At 43.8% G+C, this 15,336-nt stretch overlaps 1 protein-coding gene across 4 annotated transcripts in view; it reads right to left on the bottom strand.

The window, feature by feature from the left end:
• Positions 1-14,512, bottom strand: part of LOC137369236 (selenocysteine insertion sequence-binding protein 2-like) — a 97,797-nt gene extending 83,285 nt beyond the window's left edge. The window contains exon 1 of one of the 4 annotated variants that reach the window (XM_068030119.1): positions 14,231-14,512. In XM_068030119.1, the coding sequence (XP_067886220.1) occupies positions 14,231-14,269 (39 nt within the window). In that variant the 5' untranslated portion in view covers positions 14,270-14,512. Of the gene's footprint in view, positions 1-13,613; positions 13,804-13,940; positions 14,193-14,230 lie in introns of those variants that run through there. The other 3 variants (XM_068030123.1, XM_068030120.1, XM_068030122.1) reach the window with 3 other exon arrangements.
• Positions 14,513-15,336: the final 824 nt, after the last annotated feature.

The raw sequence follows: 15,336 nt of genomic DNA, 5'->3' as shown, positions 1-15,336 counted from the left end.
TCCTAAAACACCTCCTTAATAACAGCACCGTGGGAGTACCTACGCCACACAGACTGCAACAGTTTAAGAAGGCAGCTCACCATTACTTTCTTTAGGCAAACTAGGACGGGAAATCAACGCTGCTCATGCCAGCCACATCCACAGTCCATGAATTAAAAAGTTACCGAAGACCTAATTGACTTATTTAGCACTGCCTAGTGTCAAACTTGACTCACTTGCTAGCACTCTCACCTGAGGCAGAAAGTTGTGGGTTCAAGTCCCTCTCCAGAGACTTCAGCACATAATCTAGACTAACATTTCACTGCAGTATTGAGGGCATGCTGCACTGTCAAGAGATGCCATTGTTTGGATGAGACGTTAAACCAAAGTCCTGTCTGCCCTCTCAGGTGGATGTAAAAGATTCCATGGCAGTATTTCAAAAAAGAGCAGTGCTGTTGACCTGTATTACAACAGTCACTACAATTCAAAAGCACTTCATTGGCTATAAAGCATGTTGGGACGTCCTGAAAGGCACTATATAAATGCAAGTGTTACTTTCTTTCTATTACCTCCCTTTTCTGTGTTATACACAAATTCCTTGACCAATAGGGTCCATGGGTTTCTAATGAAAGGTGACAGACCTGAAACGTTAACTGTTTCTCTCTCCACAGATGCTGCCAGACCCGCTGAGTATTTCCAGCACTTTGTTTTTATTTCAGATTTCCAGCATCCACAGTACTTTGCTTTTACCACAGGTTTTCTTGCCAGGCCTTTGCCAGTGAGGCTGATTCTGAATGTAACTATATGGCCTTTTCATTGAGGAAATAGATAACAAATCCTCATCCTGCAGATTATGTAGAAAAGACACCCAAAAGTAAATTTTGAAATAACATAAAACCACTTTAAAAAACAATCCACTTGCACAACTCAGTGCAAGAAGTGCATCCCCCAGCTCTAACAAAGTGTAGCACTTTGTTGAAACATTTAAAAGGATATTTCCTGATCCAATAAGTCATGTTTAGTATCTGACTGTCCCTGGGAAATACCAACTGTTCTGGTGCCAATATGGCATGCATCAGTTTTTGTTACATGGACCAAATTTGCATCATCTCATCACTGCTTGGTAAACACAGGAGAAAGGTTTGGCAAACACTTTTCAGAAAAACAGTGCCCTTTAAGCTAACATTTGCAAGCTAGCTGGGATGAAGAATCGGTTCGAGTCTACCTCAGATGCCGTATTTTCCATCCTGGTTGGTCCCCTGGTATGGCCCTCATCTCTGCTCCCCTAAGTCTATGGGGTGCAGACTTGAACAGATATGATGAATAACTGGATTCGCCCCCAGATATGGCTGGACCACATAAAACACTATCGGTCCTGCACTCATTTACCTAACTGCTCACTATTACAGGACTGTCCTGGATTGCAATGATAAGCCCCATCGCATTTCCTATAATGCAACATGTCTTCTTAAAGCCCTCTCCCCTGTCTCTCCACTCACATGTCCAACAACAAGTACAAGATGCTCACAGACTCTTTTGTCACCAAAATGGAGACCATTCGTTCAGCTGCCTCTGCCACTTCCTTCCCTTCCCCTCGCTTAATCGGGCCTAACGTCTTCTAAGATTCCCCCAACCTAGCCCTGAACTCACATCGTTCGCTAATTTCTTTCCCATCTCCCCTCTCTGAGCTCATCCTGTCCACGAGACCCACCTCCTGCTCCATTGATCCCATTCCCACTAAACTGCTCCCCACCTAACTTCCCTTCCTAGCTCCCATGTTAGCTGATATTGTTACGTTCCCTCTCTGCAAGTGTGTCCCTCTCTCCTTTGCCAGACAATTAAACAACTAATTGGAGGAAGAGGCTCCACAAATATCCCCATCCTCAATGATGGGGAGCCCAGCACATCAGTGCAAAAGACAAGGATGAAACATTTGCAACCATCGTTAGCAAGAAGTGCCATATCAATAATCCATCTCAGCCTCCTCCTGAGGTCCCCAACACGACCAATGCCAGTCTTCAGCCAATTCAATACACTCCACGTGATATCAAGAAACTGCTGAACAGACGGGATACAGCAAAGACTGTGGGCCCTGACAACATCCCAACTGTAGTACTGAAGACTTGTGCTCCAGAACTGGCCACACCCCTAGCCAAGCTGTTTCAGGGAAAATTGCCCAGGTATGTCCTGTCCACAAAAGGCAGGACAATCCAATCAGGTCAACTATCACCCCATCAGTCTACTCTCAATCATTAGCAAAGTGATTACTCAGTAATAAACTGCTCACTGATGCTCAGTTTGGGTTCCACCAGGGCCACTCAGCTCCTGACCTCATTAGAGCCTTGGTCTGAACGTGGCCAAGCTGAATTCCAGACGCAAGGGGAGAATGACTGCCCTGGTGATCAAGGCAGCATTTGACCAAGCGTGGCACCAAGAAGCTCCAGTAAAACCGAAGTCAATGGGAATCAGGAGAAAACTCTCCACTGGTTAGAGTCGTACTCAGCACAAAGGAAGATATTTGTGGTTGTTGGAGGCCCAATCATCTCAGCCCCAGGGCATCGATGCAGGAGTTCCTCAGGTTGGTGTCCTCGTGTCCTGGCTTCAAACATCTTCACTTGCTTCATCAATGACTGGAAATGTTCGCTGATGATTGTATAATGTTCAGCACAACTTGCAACTCCTCAGATACTGAAGCAGTCCATGCCTGCATGCAGCAAGATGTAGACAACATTCAGGCTTGGGCTGTTAAGTGGCAAGTAACATCCATGCCACACAAGTGCCAGGTAATGACCATCTCAAGCAAGAGAGAATCTAACCGCCGCCCCTTGACATTCAAAGGCATTACCATCACTGAATCCCCCATGATCAACATCCTGAGGGTTGCAATTGACCAGAAACTGAATTGAAACAGCTGTACAAATACTGTGGCAGTGAGTAGCTCACCTCCTGACTCCCCAAGCCCATCGAGAAGGCACAAGTCAAGAGTGTGATGGAAAACTCCCCACTTGCCTGGATGAGTGCACCACTAACAATACTCAAGAAGCTCCACACCATCCACAACAACGCTGCCCATTTGATCACCACTGTGAACATTCACTCCTTCCACCACCAGCGCACAGTGGCAGCAGTACCATTTACAAGGTACAATGCAGCAACTCGCCAAGGCTCCTTCGATAGCACCCTTCAAACCCGAAAATCATGTGCTTCAAGCTCAATAAACAACAGAAACCTTGGTGACCTGGGGAAGACGTTTACAGAGAAGCCACATGTCAAGGTTTATGGAGGTCAGGAGGTTGACTTTCTGTTTGGGGTTTGGATACTGTTTTCAGTTCAGTTGGGGTGAAAACTGTTTTGAAGACAGTAGATGTTTTGCCTGCCAAGGAACAAGAAACCCCAGCTCATTTTGCCTGCACCTCTCTAAGAAGCCCTGAGAAGGCCAGTGTGTCAGCTCCTCTTTCTTCCCGTCTTTGGGAAAATCCTGCGATTCAAGCGTGTGCTGGCTTAAGCTCCTGAAAAGCCTGCCAGACGATTTTGAAACATTTCCAGAACAAGTTGTTTTGAAAAGACCCCAGTGACCCATCTCCATATACCCAGATGCCAGACCAAAAGGTACAACTGACTTCCTTCCATATCTTCTCTTTTGTTCTTTAAGAATTATCAAGTTGTGAGGAAAACCACACCTGCCAAGAATGAGGCATATTAATTTTGTCATATGGAACATTAATTTTAAACTCTTACTGAACTGAAAACATGGCTGCACCTGCATTCTAACAGGACAGTGGCTAGAAACATTTGCATTCTAAGAGACAGTTGCCAGAAGACAATGGAACCACTCCCTGATTCAATTAACCAAATGGATTTTGATCAAAAGACATTGAAGGTCAGCATTCCAGCCCCCTACCGAGGATATCCAAGATTGGAAAAAATCCACAAACTCTCGCCGAGCAGGGTGTCCTGAAAAAAAGAGCTAGTCACATGACTGGCCTGCTGGCCCAGGTTTGGTTTGAATCGTGTTCCCACAACGGTTTGAAGTTAGACTGCAACTGAACTTGAAGAGAGCATCTCCCTCTCTCTCTCACAAAAAGAGACTGCAGCTGGATTTCAAGAAGACAGAAAATCATCAAAACAAATTTGAAAGTGTATACAGGGCCCCAACGAGACAGCAAGATTTAACTGCAATCAAAGACTTTACATCGAATTCAAAAGACAGTAACTGAACTCCAGCTATTGCTTCAAACCTTTCCCCTCCATTCTTTCACCTTTTTTGTCTCTATCTGCATGTGTGTTTATTGCGCATGCATGCTAACATGGTCACGTCACGTATTTTTAGTAGTTTTATCCGAATTAGAGTTTTAAGATTAATTAACTTACACCTTTCTTGGTTAAATCTAAGAAAACCCATCTGGTCGATTTCTTTGCCATTACAATTGGAGAGTAGTGAACAAGGATTCAGAGGGGAAGTGTTATGACCAGGTGAGAAAGAGGTCTTGGGTTCCCTTTCAGCCTTCACCTGGTCTTACTGTAACAGGGTTTAATTTTTAAACAAACTGTTTTTAGCTTCCCCTTGGTGAATCCTTGTTCACCGCTTTCCAATATGAAGGCAAAGAAACCAGTCCAAACAGGTTTTCTTAGGTTTAAAGAAGAAAAATTGAAATTTATTAAACTTAAACTCGAATTCGGTTGACGCCTACGGATATACGACGCACACACGCTAGCACGCATACGCGATACACCCATGCAAATAGGACAGAAAAGAGCAGAGGGAAAATAAAGTGAAAAGTTTGAGGCAATATCTGAAGTTTTTATGATTCTTTGAGCTCATTGTAGAGTCCTTGATTATAGGTAGTTCTTGCTTTTCATTGGGGCACAGTATTCTTCTTAAACCTTGTTTGTTGTAGGAGACTTTTCTCTCTTGGGGTTCATGTGTCTTCAGTGGATTCAGAGGCTTGCGAGAAAGAGATGGGAGCAGACAGGAGAGAGATCTTCTCAGTCCAGGAGCAAACAGTCTTTTTGAGTTCAAACTCTGTGGTTAGTTCAAAAGACCCTGGAACAGCCAGTTAGTCATGTGACCAGCTGGTCTAACCAGTCCTGGATTGTAGCACCTTAGCTGACTCTGGAATGCTGCTCTTACACACAATACCTGGTCCATTGAAACATAGAAAATAGGAGCAGGAGTAGGCCATTTGGCCCTTCTATCCTGCTCTGCCATTCATTATGATCATGGCTGATCATCCAACTCAGTACCCTGTTCCCGCTTTCGCCCCATATCCTTTGATCCCTTTAGACCGAAGAACTATATCTAACTCCTTCTTGAAAACATGCAATGTTTTGGCCTCAACTGCTTTCTGTGGTAGCGAATTCCACAGGCTCACCACTCTCTGGGTGAAGAGATTTCTCCTCACCTCAGTCCTGAAAGGTTTACCCCGTATCCTTAGACTATGACCCCTGGTTCTGGACTCCCCCACCATCGGGAACATCCTTCCTGCATCTACCCTGTCAAGTCCTGTTAGAATTTTATAGGTTTCTAGGAGATTCCCCCTCACTCTTCTGAACTCCAGCAAATATAATCCTAACCGACTCAATCTCTCCTCATAGGTCAGTCCCACCATACCAGGAATCAGTCTGGTAAACCTTTGCTGCACTCCCTCTATAGCAAGAACATCCTTCCTCAGATAAGGAGACCAAAACTGCACACAATATTCCAGGTGTGGGCTCACCAAGGCCCTGTATAATTGCAGCAAGACATCCCTGCTCCTGTACTCAAATCCTCTCGCTATGAAGGCCAACATACCATTTGTCTTTTTTACCGCCTGTTGCACCTGCACGCTTACCTTCAGCGACTGGTTTACGAGAACACCCAGGTCTTGCTGCATATTCCCCTCTCTCAGTTTATAGCCGTTCAGATAATAATCTGCCTTCCTGTTTTTGCTACCAAAGTGGATAATCTCACATTTATCCACATTATACTGCATCTGCCATGCATTAGCCCACTCACTCAACTGGTCCAAATCACCCTGAAGCCTCTCTGCATTCTCCTCACACCTCGCCCTCCCACCCAGTTTTGTGTCATCTGCAAATTTGGAGATATTACATTTAGTTCCCTCATCTAAGTCATTAACATATATTGTGAATATACATTCACTATGTCAGGGAATGGTCCTTGTGCTTCCAAGCACTGTCTTTTCCAGCCATGGCTGATCTGTTTAACAAATCATTTCCTTGCTCCAGCAACAATTTAAAATCAATGCTCATGACAAAATTAATGTGCCTCATTCTTGGCAGGTGTGGGCCTGGCATGACAGGAAGTTAAAAAACAGTGTTTTACAAATTAAACCCTGTTATGGCCAAACCAGGAAAAGGCAGAGAGGGAACTGCTAGACCCCTTTCTCACCTAGTCTTAACAGAAATTTGGCAGCTAGTGTCTGGATTCAACCCATAGACAAATGAGAAAATTAGAAATGGGAAGTCAAATTGAACCCAATCAAAAAAAAGATAAATGATTTCAATACAGGTTTTCTTGTGGTTGTGTGTGCTAGAATACTAACATGTCTGTGACTGAAGCCAGTAGCTCCCCAAGCCAAGGTGAAGTAACTGACCTGAAACGTTAACTCTGCTTCTCTCTCCACAGATGCTGCCAGACCTGAGTTTTTCCAGCACTTTGTTTTTATTTCAGATTTCCAGCATCTGCAGTATTTTGCTTTTATTGAAGTAACTTGGGATAAGTTAAAAGCACTGTCTACAGAAGAGTTGAGAAAATTAGCTGAGCAGTGTGGGATCACTGTCTACGCCAAGGCTAGAAAGTCTGAACTCCTAAGACTAGTGGCCAACCATTTTTCCCTTGAATCTGATGAAGCAGAAACAGGGCTAGAAATAAACTCCGACAGGATATTGCTAGCAAAGATACAGTTGGAACAGAGGAAACTTGAATTAGATGACAGGAGAAAGAAAAAGAGAGGAGAGAGAACCTTCCAGAAGGAATGTGAGGAGAGAGCACTGAGACAGCTTGGGTTAACTAGGAGGCAACAGAGTAACCCCAGTGAAAGCATGGCCAATATGGAGGATTGTAATTCAGGGCTGGGTACCGAATTGTTAAAATTTACTCAACTGATTCCAAAACTCAATGAGGGAGACATGGAAGCATTTTTTGTATCTTTTCAAAAATTTGCAAGGCAGTTAAAGTGGCCAGCTGAGGCTTGGACTGTCCTGCTACAAAGCAAGTTAACAGGAAAAGCCCATGAGGTTTATTCCCTGTTGCCAGATGAGAGTTCATCAAATTATGAACTGACAAAAAATGCTATCCTCGGAACACATCAGCTAGTACCAGAAGCCTATCGCCAAAAGTTTAGAACCCTCGAGAAGCAAGCTGATCAAAATTACTTTGAGTTTGAGAGAAGGGCGGCACAGTGGCGCAGTGGTTAGCACCGCAGCCTCACAGCTCCAGCGACCCGGGTTCAATTCTGGGTACTGCCTGTGTGGAGTTTGCAAGTTCTCCCTGTGTCTGCGTGGGTTTCCTCAGGGTGCTCCCACATGCCAAAGACTTGCAGGTTGATAGGTAAATTGGCCATTATAAATTGCCCCTAGTATTGGTCGGGGAATATAGGGACAGGTGGGGATGTGGTAGAGATATGGAATGAGCGTCGGATTAGTATAAATGGGTGGTTGATGGTCGGCACAGACTTGGTGGGCCGAAGGGCCTGTTTCAGTGCTGTATCTCTAAAACTAAAAAACTAAAACTAAATAAGCAGCTGGCTTTTGACCAGTGGTTCAGGGCTCTTAAAGTGGAGCTCAGCTAAGAAAATCTCACAGAAGTAATTTTGCTCGAGGAATTTAAAAACTCTCTCCCACTCTCCATAAAGACACATGTAGAGGAACAAAAAGTTCATAGAGCCAGGCAAGCCGCAGTTCTGGCCGATGAGTTTGGTCTCATCTATAAGTCAGTCCCCCAGGTGAAAACTTTTCCTAGTCCCGCCACAAATCCAAAAAGGACAAGGGTGGGAAGGTGATAGAAGCCCAAGCAGTTCGGGGAGAAAGAGAAAAGCAGGGGACACAGGGGGCCCTCCTCCAGCCAAAAAGGAACGTGCTGTAAGTAGGAATGAGACCCCAAAACCTGTGTGCTTCCATTGCAATAAAGAAGGTCATCTAAGAGCTGACTGCTGGAAACTACAGGGAAAGCCTGTGGGGTTAATCAGGCACACCCACTCAGTGTGAGGAGAAGCGACCCTGATGGAAAGCACAGCAGAACAGCAGTATTAAGGCCCAGGAAGCATACTGCTGCGAGTGCAGGAAAATTTAATAGGATTCCTGAAGGTTATCAGGATTTTGTGTCTGAAGGGAGAGTAAGCAAGCCCAGAGTAATCCTCAGGGACACAGGGGCCACTAGATCCCTTTTACTGGGAAAAGGCCTGACCTGACCTGCACCAGAGAGTGCAGTAAATACCAGAATGGTAGTGAATAATATTGGAGGACAGTGTATGCCTGTACCTTTACGTCGGGTGCACTTGGAGTGCGACCTAGTTTCGGGACCAGTGACCATAGGAATTGTCCCTAGTTTGCCTGTGGACGGGGTTGACTTGCTCCTAGGTAATGATCTGGCAGGGGCGAAGGCGGTAGCTTCCCAGTACTGAAAGAGAGATTACAGGAGGTCAGAGAGACAGGGCAGTGGCAGGAGACGGTCCCCTGCAGTTCCTCTGCATGTGTAGTGAATCAGGCCATGATCAAACCAGCGCCCCCAAAGGAGCCTGAATTGGTACTGCAGGCAGATAACCATGAGGTCTGTCTGTCTGAGACTTTCTTTGGAAAGTTAGAAGACCCAGGGAAGGAATTAAATGAATCTTCCTTAGCCGAGGCTCAGCGAGCCGACCCAGTGTTGACTGAGTTAGCACAGGCTGCCCAGTCTGAAATTGAAGCAGGTGGAGTCCCTGACTGCTACTATTTAAAGAATGAGGTACTGATGAGGAAATGGAGTTCGCCTCACAGACCTGAGGACAAAGAGTGGACAGTGGTTCACCAGGTAGTGGTGCTGCAGAGGTACTGGAGAGAAATATTAAGAACGGCCCATGATATTACAGGGGCTGTACATGTCGGTATACGAAAAACCAAAGCCCGCATAAGATCACAGTTTGACTGGTCAAAACTCCACAAAGATGTGGTGGAGTACTGTAGGAGTTGCCACATGTGCCAGGTTGAGGGGAAACCCCAACCTACAGTGAAATCTGCAGCCCAAGTCCTGCATCAGCTTTTGGGAAATCTTCCAGCAGAGGGCTGGTGAATTGTAAGGGACCCCTGCAGGCACATGGCTGACAAAAGGTTAGAAAGGAAAGGGGAAAAGGGACAAAGAGGACAGGTTAAAGGAGATCTGAGAGGGATCCCAAATGGAAACCCCTACTGTCTGGTGAGCCAACCCCGAAAATTTTGAAAGATTAGACTCCACATCTTCCTATCTAAATGCAGACACCAGAAGCACGCCACCAGCGTTGCTGACAGCATTTACAGAAACCCGCAGAGACAAAGGAAGTCCTGAAGAGGGCAGAGAATTCATGAGGGTGATGCCTCACCTAGTCGAAGTACCACAGGGAAGTGCAGTAGAATCTGGACAGATATCTGCAAGCAGGAGTGTCCCAGAGGACAAAGGGGAGATTAACAAAGAATCCTCCCCAATGTCTGGAGAAAGGGGAACCAACCATCTCCTAAGGTGAAAAGCCCTTGCATGACTCATCAAAGCATTGAAAAAGAGTTCAGAATGGATCCACCCACTACTGACTCTCACGAGCAGAATTCCAACCTACGCCTAATTAAATCTAATCCTCCCCTGCAAACCTCAACAGGAACAAAGGCACCCTAGACAGTCATAGAAATGTACAAACTGCAAACCTCCCCAGAAATCACGTTTACTGGGATGCCCCTTCCCAAACCATTGCAGGCTGATAGTGAAGAAACTTCAAACCACTTTGGGGCAGTATAAAGCTAGACCCACCTCAAGAGAAAAGAGGCAGTTGAAAGCAGCACTGCTACAGAGGAAAGACAGGCAGTAACAATTTTTAGGATTTCTGAATGAATGAGAGAAATGCATGTGTTTTCTCCTGTACTTACTCTTCTCTCTATTCTCTTTTAATGAAATGCTCTTCTAAACATCGCATTTCATTCCGCTGGATGTGGAGGTGTGAGGAAAACCACACCTGCCAAGAATGAGGCATATTAATTTCGTCATATGGAACATCAATTTTAAACTCTTACTGGACTGAAAACATGGCTGCACCTGCATTCTAAAAGGACAGTGGCTAGAAACATCCCAGAGACAGTTGCCTGAAGATAATGGAACAGCTTCCTGATTCAAATAACCAAATGGATTTTGATCAAAAGACATTGAGTGTGTGAAGATCAGCATTCCAGCCCCCTACTGAGGATGTCTACTAAGACAGAAACAATCCACAAAACCTCACCAGGCAGGGTGTCCCTAAAAAAAGAGCTAGTCACATGACTGGTCTGCAGGTTTGGTTTGAATTGTGTTCACACAACAGTTTGAAGTTTGACTGCAACTGAACTTGAAGAGAAAGCATCCCCCTCTCTCTCACAAAAACAGACTGCAACTGAATTTCAAGAGGACAGAAAACCATTGAAACAAGTTTGTAAGTGTGTACTGGGCCCCAACGAGACAGCAAGATTTAACTGCAACCAAAGACTTTACATCAAACTCAAAAGACAGTAAATGAATTCCAGCTATTGCCTCAAACCTTTCCCCTTGATTCTTTCTCCTTTTCTGTCTCTAGCTGTGTGTGTGTTTATCGCGTATATATGCTCGTGTGGCGTATTTTTAGTAGTTGTAAACCTGAACCTTTCTTGTTTAAATCTAAGAAAACCTTTCTGGTTGATTTCTTTGCCATTACAATTGGAGAGTAGTGAACAATGATTCACTGAGGGGAAGCTAATAAAACTGTGTTTTACAAATTAAACCCTGTTATGGCCAAACCAGGAAAAGGCTGAGGGAACCCCTAGACCCCTTTCTCACCTAGCTGTAACAAGGTATTTGGCCGTTCCGCGACTGGTGGGCACCGCAGGGACTGGAGTGCATTGTCGACGCCGAGAATGGCATTTTAATTTGAGTTTTTTGATTATTTATCTGGTGTTGTTAAAGTTATTTTAAAAATGTAAATATGTATATAAAGGGGGCCTGAGGAATAAAGGCCCCCTCGACATGAAAAATATAAAAGGGGCCTGGGGTATAAAGGCCACCGTAAGAAAAAAAACGGGGTTAGATAAAAAAAAAAGGAAAAAAAAGGTATTTGGCCAAAATATTCTCTGCAGACAGAATTTCTGTATTTTTTTTCAGTGTGCGTGGGGAATTTAAAAAGGGAACTTTCATATTTCAATCTGTGTGTTAATGTTTTGCTTCTGTACTGGATAAGTCTTATTCGATAATAAACTGATAATTTTGTTGGTTATTAAAGAAACCTGGTTGGTGTATTGTATTCTGAGACAGAGTACAGTCTATGATTGACCACATCGGAACTGGGTAAACATTTAAATATATGTTGTGACCTGTGGAGAAGTGGAACTAGAGAAGACAGGGCATTCCTCCCACCTCAGTTGTAACACCATCCAGAAGGACAGGCCATCAGACGCATGGAAACACCACCACCTGCAAGTTCTCCTCCAAGTCATAACACCATCCTGACTTGGAACTATATCTCCATTCCTTCATTGTCACTATATCAAAATCCTGGAACTCCCTCCCTTAAGCACAGTGGGTGCACCTACACCTCAAGGCAGTTCAAGAAGGCGGCTCGCCACCACCTTCTCAAAAGCAATTAGGTATGGGCAATAAATGCTGGCCTTGCCATCAACACTCCCATCCAATGAATGAATACAAAACTAACAACAGGTCCCTTTCATTCATCACCCCTATGCTCACTGAACTGCACTGGCTCCCAGTCAAGCAACGCTCTAATTTTAAAATTCTCAAACTTGCTTTCAAATCCTTCCATGGCCTCGCCTCTCCCGATCTCTGTAACCTTCTCCAACCCCATAACCATAGAAAAGTTACAGCACAAAAAAAGGCCATTCAGCCCATTGTGACTGCGCCTCTGAGATATCTGCGATCCTCCAATTCTGGACTCTTGCTCATCCCCAATTTTAAATACTCCACCATTGGCAACGTGCCTTCAGCTGCCTAGGCCTTCATATCTGTATTTTCCTCTCTAAACCTCACTCCGCTCTTTCCTATTTTAAGACACTCCTTAAACCTATGTCTTTGATCATGCTTTTGATCCTCTGACCTAATAATATGCCATGTGGCTCTGTCAAATTTTGTTCCTGTGAAGCGCTGTGGTATGTTCTACTATGTTAATTGTATAAAACATTAAACACTAAACTATTATATAAATACAAGTTGTTGCATTTCCATCAACCCATCTACTGTCACCCTTCTGTTTTTAGCTTTCTTGTCTCTATCCATTGATTTAGCCTCCTGCCATTGATCCAGATTAACTACTGCTCAACTCTGAATACACTTTCTGCATCTTCCAGTCTCTGTGACTGGTGTTATACCCAATTCTTTCCTCTAATTTAGTGCATTTGCTCAAAAATCAGCCTCATCATTCCAGCAACTTTTCCCTGGGCACTCCTAAACTCGAATATTCATGGAAAGTCTGCAGGGCAGATAAAACTTTTCTGCAGGCTGTACATTTGATATCCATGGTCCAAGACCTAAATCATCGACTTCTGTTTTTCTACAGATACGGTCTAACCTCCTATTTCCATCTTTTTTCTGTTTTTAGATTTCCAGTATGTGCAGTTTTCCCCCCCATTTTGGTAAAATCATTAACTTGTTTTTATTTAGTCCAAAAGAGATTTCTGCACTCTGTTCAATTCTCTTCGAGATATCATGGAAAGGGGATTTTTCAAAATTTTTTATTTAGTCTAATTTGAGACTCCGCATTTCTTTTAAGCTATTCCTCTTTCCTCAATACACTTCCTGCTTTCTTGCGTTTATAGTTTACAGAGATCTTTGTACACCAGTTAGTAAAATGTTGATCTGCTGCTGAGTTACATTCTCAAACTGTTAACAGAACAGGTTTTAACCTTACCGTATACAATTAATAACTAGCTGATAACATCAACTTTCTGACTAACAGTGAGGATAAAGCAGCATTTTCATTTTAACATAATCATAATTTATTGAACAAAAATGGTGCGATAGCAATGATCTGGAACACATGATGTAAAGACCCGAAACTAGTTCTGTTGCAATGACAGGAACATAACAATTGCCAGACGAAAAAAGACGAATGTTCTGCTATCGCACGTTACAATGATGACCAAACAAACCCACAATTGGTAACTCTAATTGCGTTAAATCAGTCAATATTTGGGGCAATGGTATGAAATTTGAGGGGAAATGTACATATTTTTAAGGATATATTATTTTCAAACACGTTATCCAAAACATACAGTCACACTCCTTCACTGAAGTCCTTCACTAGCTTTAAAGCACTTTGAGGCTTCCTGAGGTTATAAAAATACAATTTTTTTTTTTACTTCATTCTCACTAAAAATAACAGATTGCCAAAATTGCAATCTATAAAATGTAAGGTTCATTTTCTTTAGCTGAATGGATTTTAAAAGGCAGATTAACAAACCGATGGGAAGCCAGAGCAGCAATCAGTCATTTTGGGGCCCCAGCTCCTGCAAGTGCTGAGTAGTTCAGACGTTTAGTTTGACCAGGTGTACTATGCGCCGCCTGTCAGACAGGCCTGAATTTGTGTTGCTTATAATCCGCCCAGCCCCAAACATTCAAGACATCGACTCTCCTCCTGACGACCCACTACCCAAAGGCCACGACCTTCCGCCCCAGGCCCAGCCACCAACCCGGCTTCTTTCACCTACCACCTATGCATGCAACCGGCACCAACTCGAGGGATAACTAGCCCTCTTTCCAAGTGCCCAGCCCCCGACACTCGGGTTACCTTTATTCCGCCCGCACTCGGCTCGGCCATGGTGAAAGGGGCTGTTTCAAACGGCCGTTCCAAGGCGCCGCTGTCATAACATCAACACCCGCCTCACTACGGCAGCCCGGAAGACTCATAGGCCGCAGGGTAAACAATGTGCGTGAAAAATATGATTCTTATTCTCCCCCTTTCGTTCTATTTACAGACAAGTTACTTTATAATTGGGAGATTTTAAAATAACACAAATGCTGTAAGTTATTTTATGTGTGCGCACTCTGACAAGCGTTTACAAATGATTATATAATTACAGATGCGGAAGGCCATTGGGCCCGCCTTAATTCATCCATCCTGAGATTGTAGCTTTCAGTTGTTTCATAAATGATTGCAGGGTTTTAGTCTCCATTACTCTTTCCGGATATTGGTCGTCGATCACTATGTGAAAAATACTGTCTTGATCTCAGTACTAAAGGACCTGTTACGACTTCGATGTTGTGTCCCCATATTGTACTCTCAGCTTAATATTCAAGGTTTGGTTTTTGTATCCTTAATAATGTTCCCTCGAAGAGGAACGGTAGGGTAAACAAATCCAGAGCTCCCTGGATGACGACAAGAGATAGAGATGAAGATAAAGAAGAAAAAGTGTGTTTATAGCAGATGCCAGATTGAAAATACTATTAAGAATCAGGCTAAGTATAGAAGGTTCAGAGGGGAAATGAAAAAGCGAATAAAAGAAGCTGAGACTTTGAAAAGAGACTGGCAGTTAACATAAAAGGGACTCATCCCAAAGTTTTCTATACACCTATAAATGGTAAAAGGAGGAGTGGGGCCAATTAGGGACCAAAACGGAGATTTGCACACGGAGGAAGAGGGTATAACTCAGGTAATAAATGAATATTGTAAATTGCCCCTAGTGTAGGTAAGTGGTAGGAGAATTGGAAGGTGGGGCTGTGGTAGGGAATATGGGATTAACGTAGGATTACTATGAATGGGTGGTTGATGGTCGGCACAGACTCGGTGCGCCGAAGGACCTGTTTCAGTGCTGTATCTCTCTATGACTCTATGAATACTTTGCATCTGTCTTTACAAAGGAAGATGATCCAACCCAGGCAACAGCGAAAGAGGAAGTAATTCAGACACTAGAAGGGTTTAAGATAGATAATTGGTTTTGGATAGGCTGTGTATACTTGTGTGTGTATGTATATATATATATACTTGTGTATATAAGTGGATAAGGTACCAGCTAAGGATGAGATGCATTCAAGGATACTGAGAGAAGTGAGAGTGGAAATTGCAGAGGCACTGGCCATAATTTTTCATTCTTCCTTAGACTCGAGGGTGGTGCCAGAGAAGTGAGAATTGCAAACGTTACACCCTTGTTCAAAACAGGATGTAAAGATAAGCCCAGCAACTACAG

This window comes from Heterodontus francisci, chromosome 4, assembly GCF_036365525.1.
Source record: "Heterodontus francisci isolate sHetFra1 chromosome 4, sHetFra1.hap1, whole genome shotgun sequence".
In the NCBI taxonomy this organism is placed as follows: Eukaryota; Metazoa; Chordata; class Chondrichthyes; order Heterodontiformes; family Heterodontidae; genus Heterodontus; species Heterodontus francisci.
Note: the sequence above shows the minus strand (reverse complement) of the source record. Positions and strands in the feature narration are given on the sequence as shown.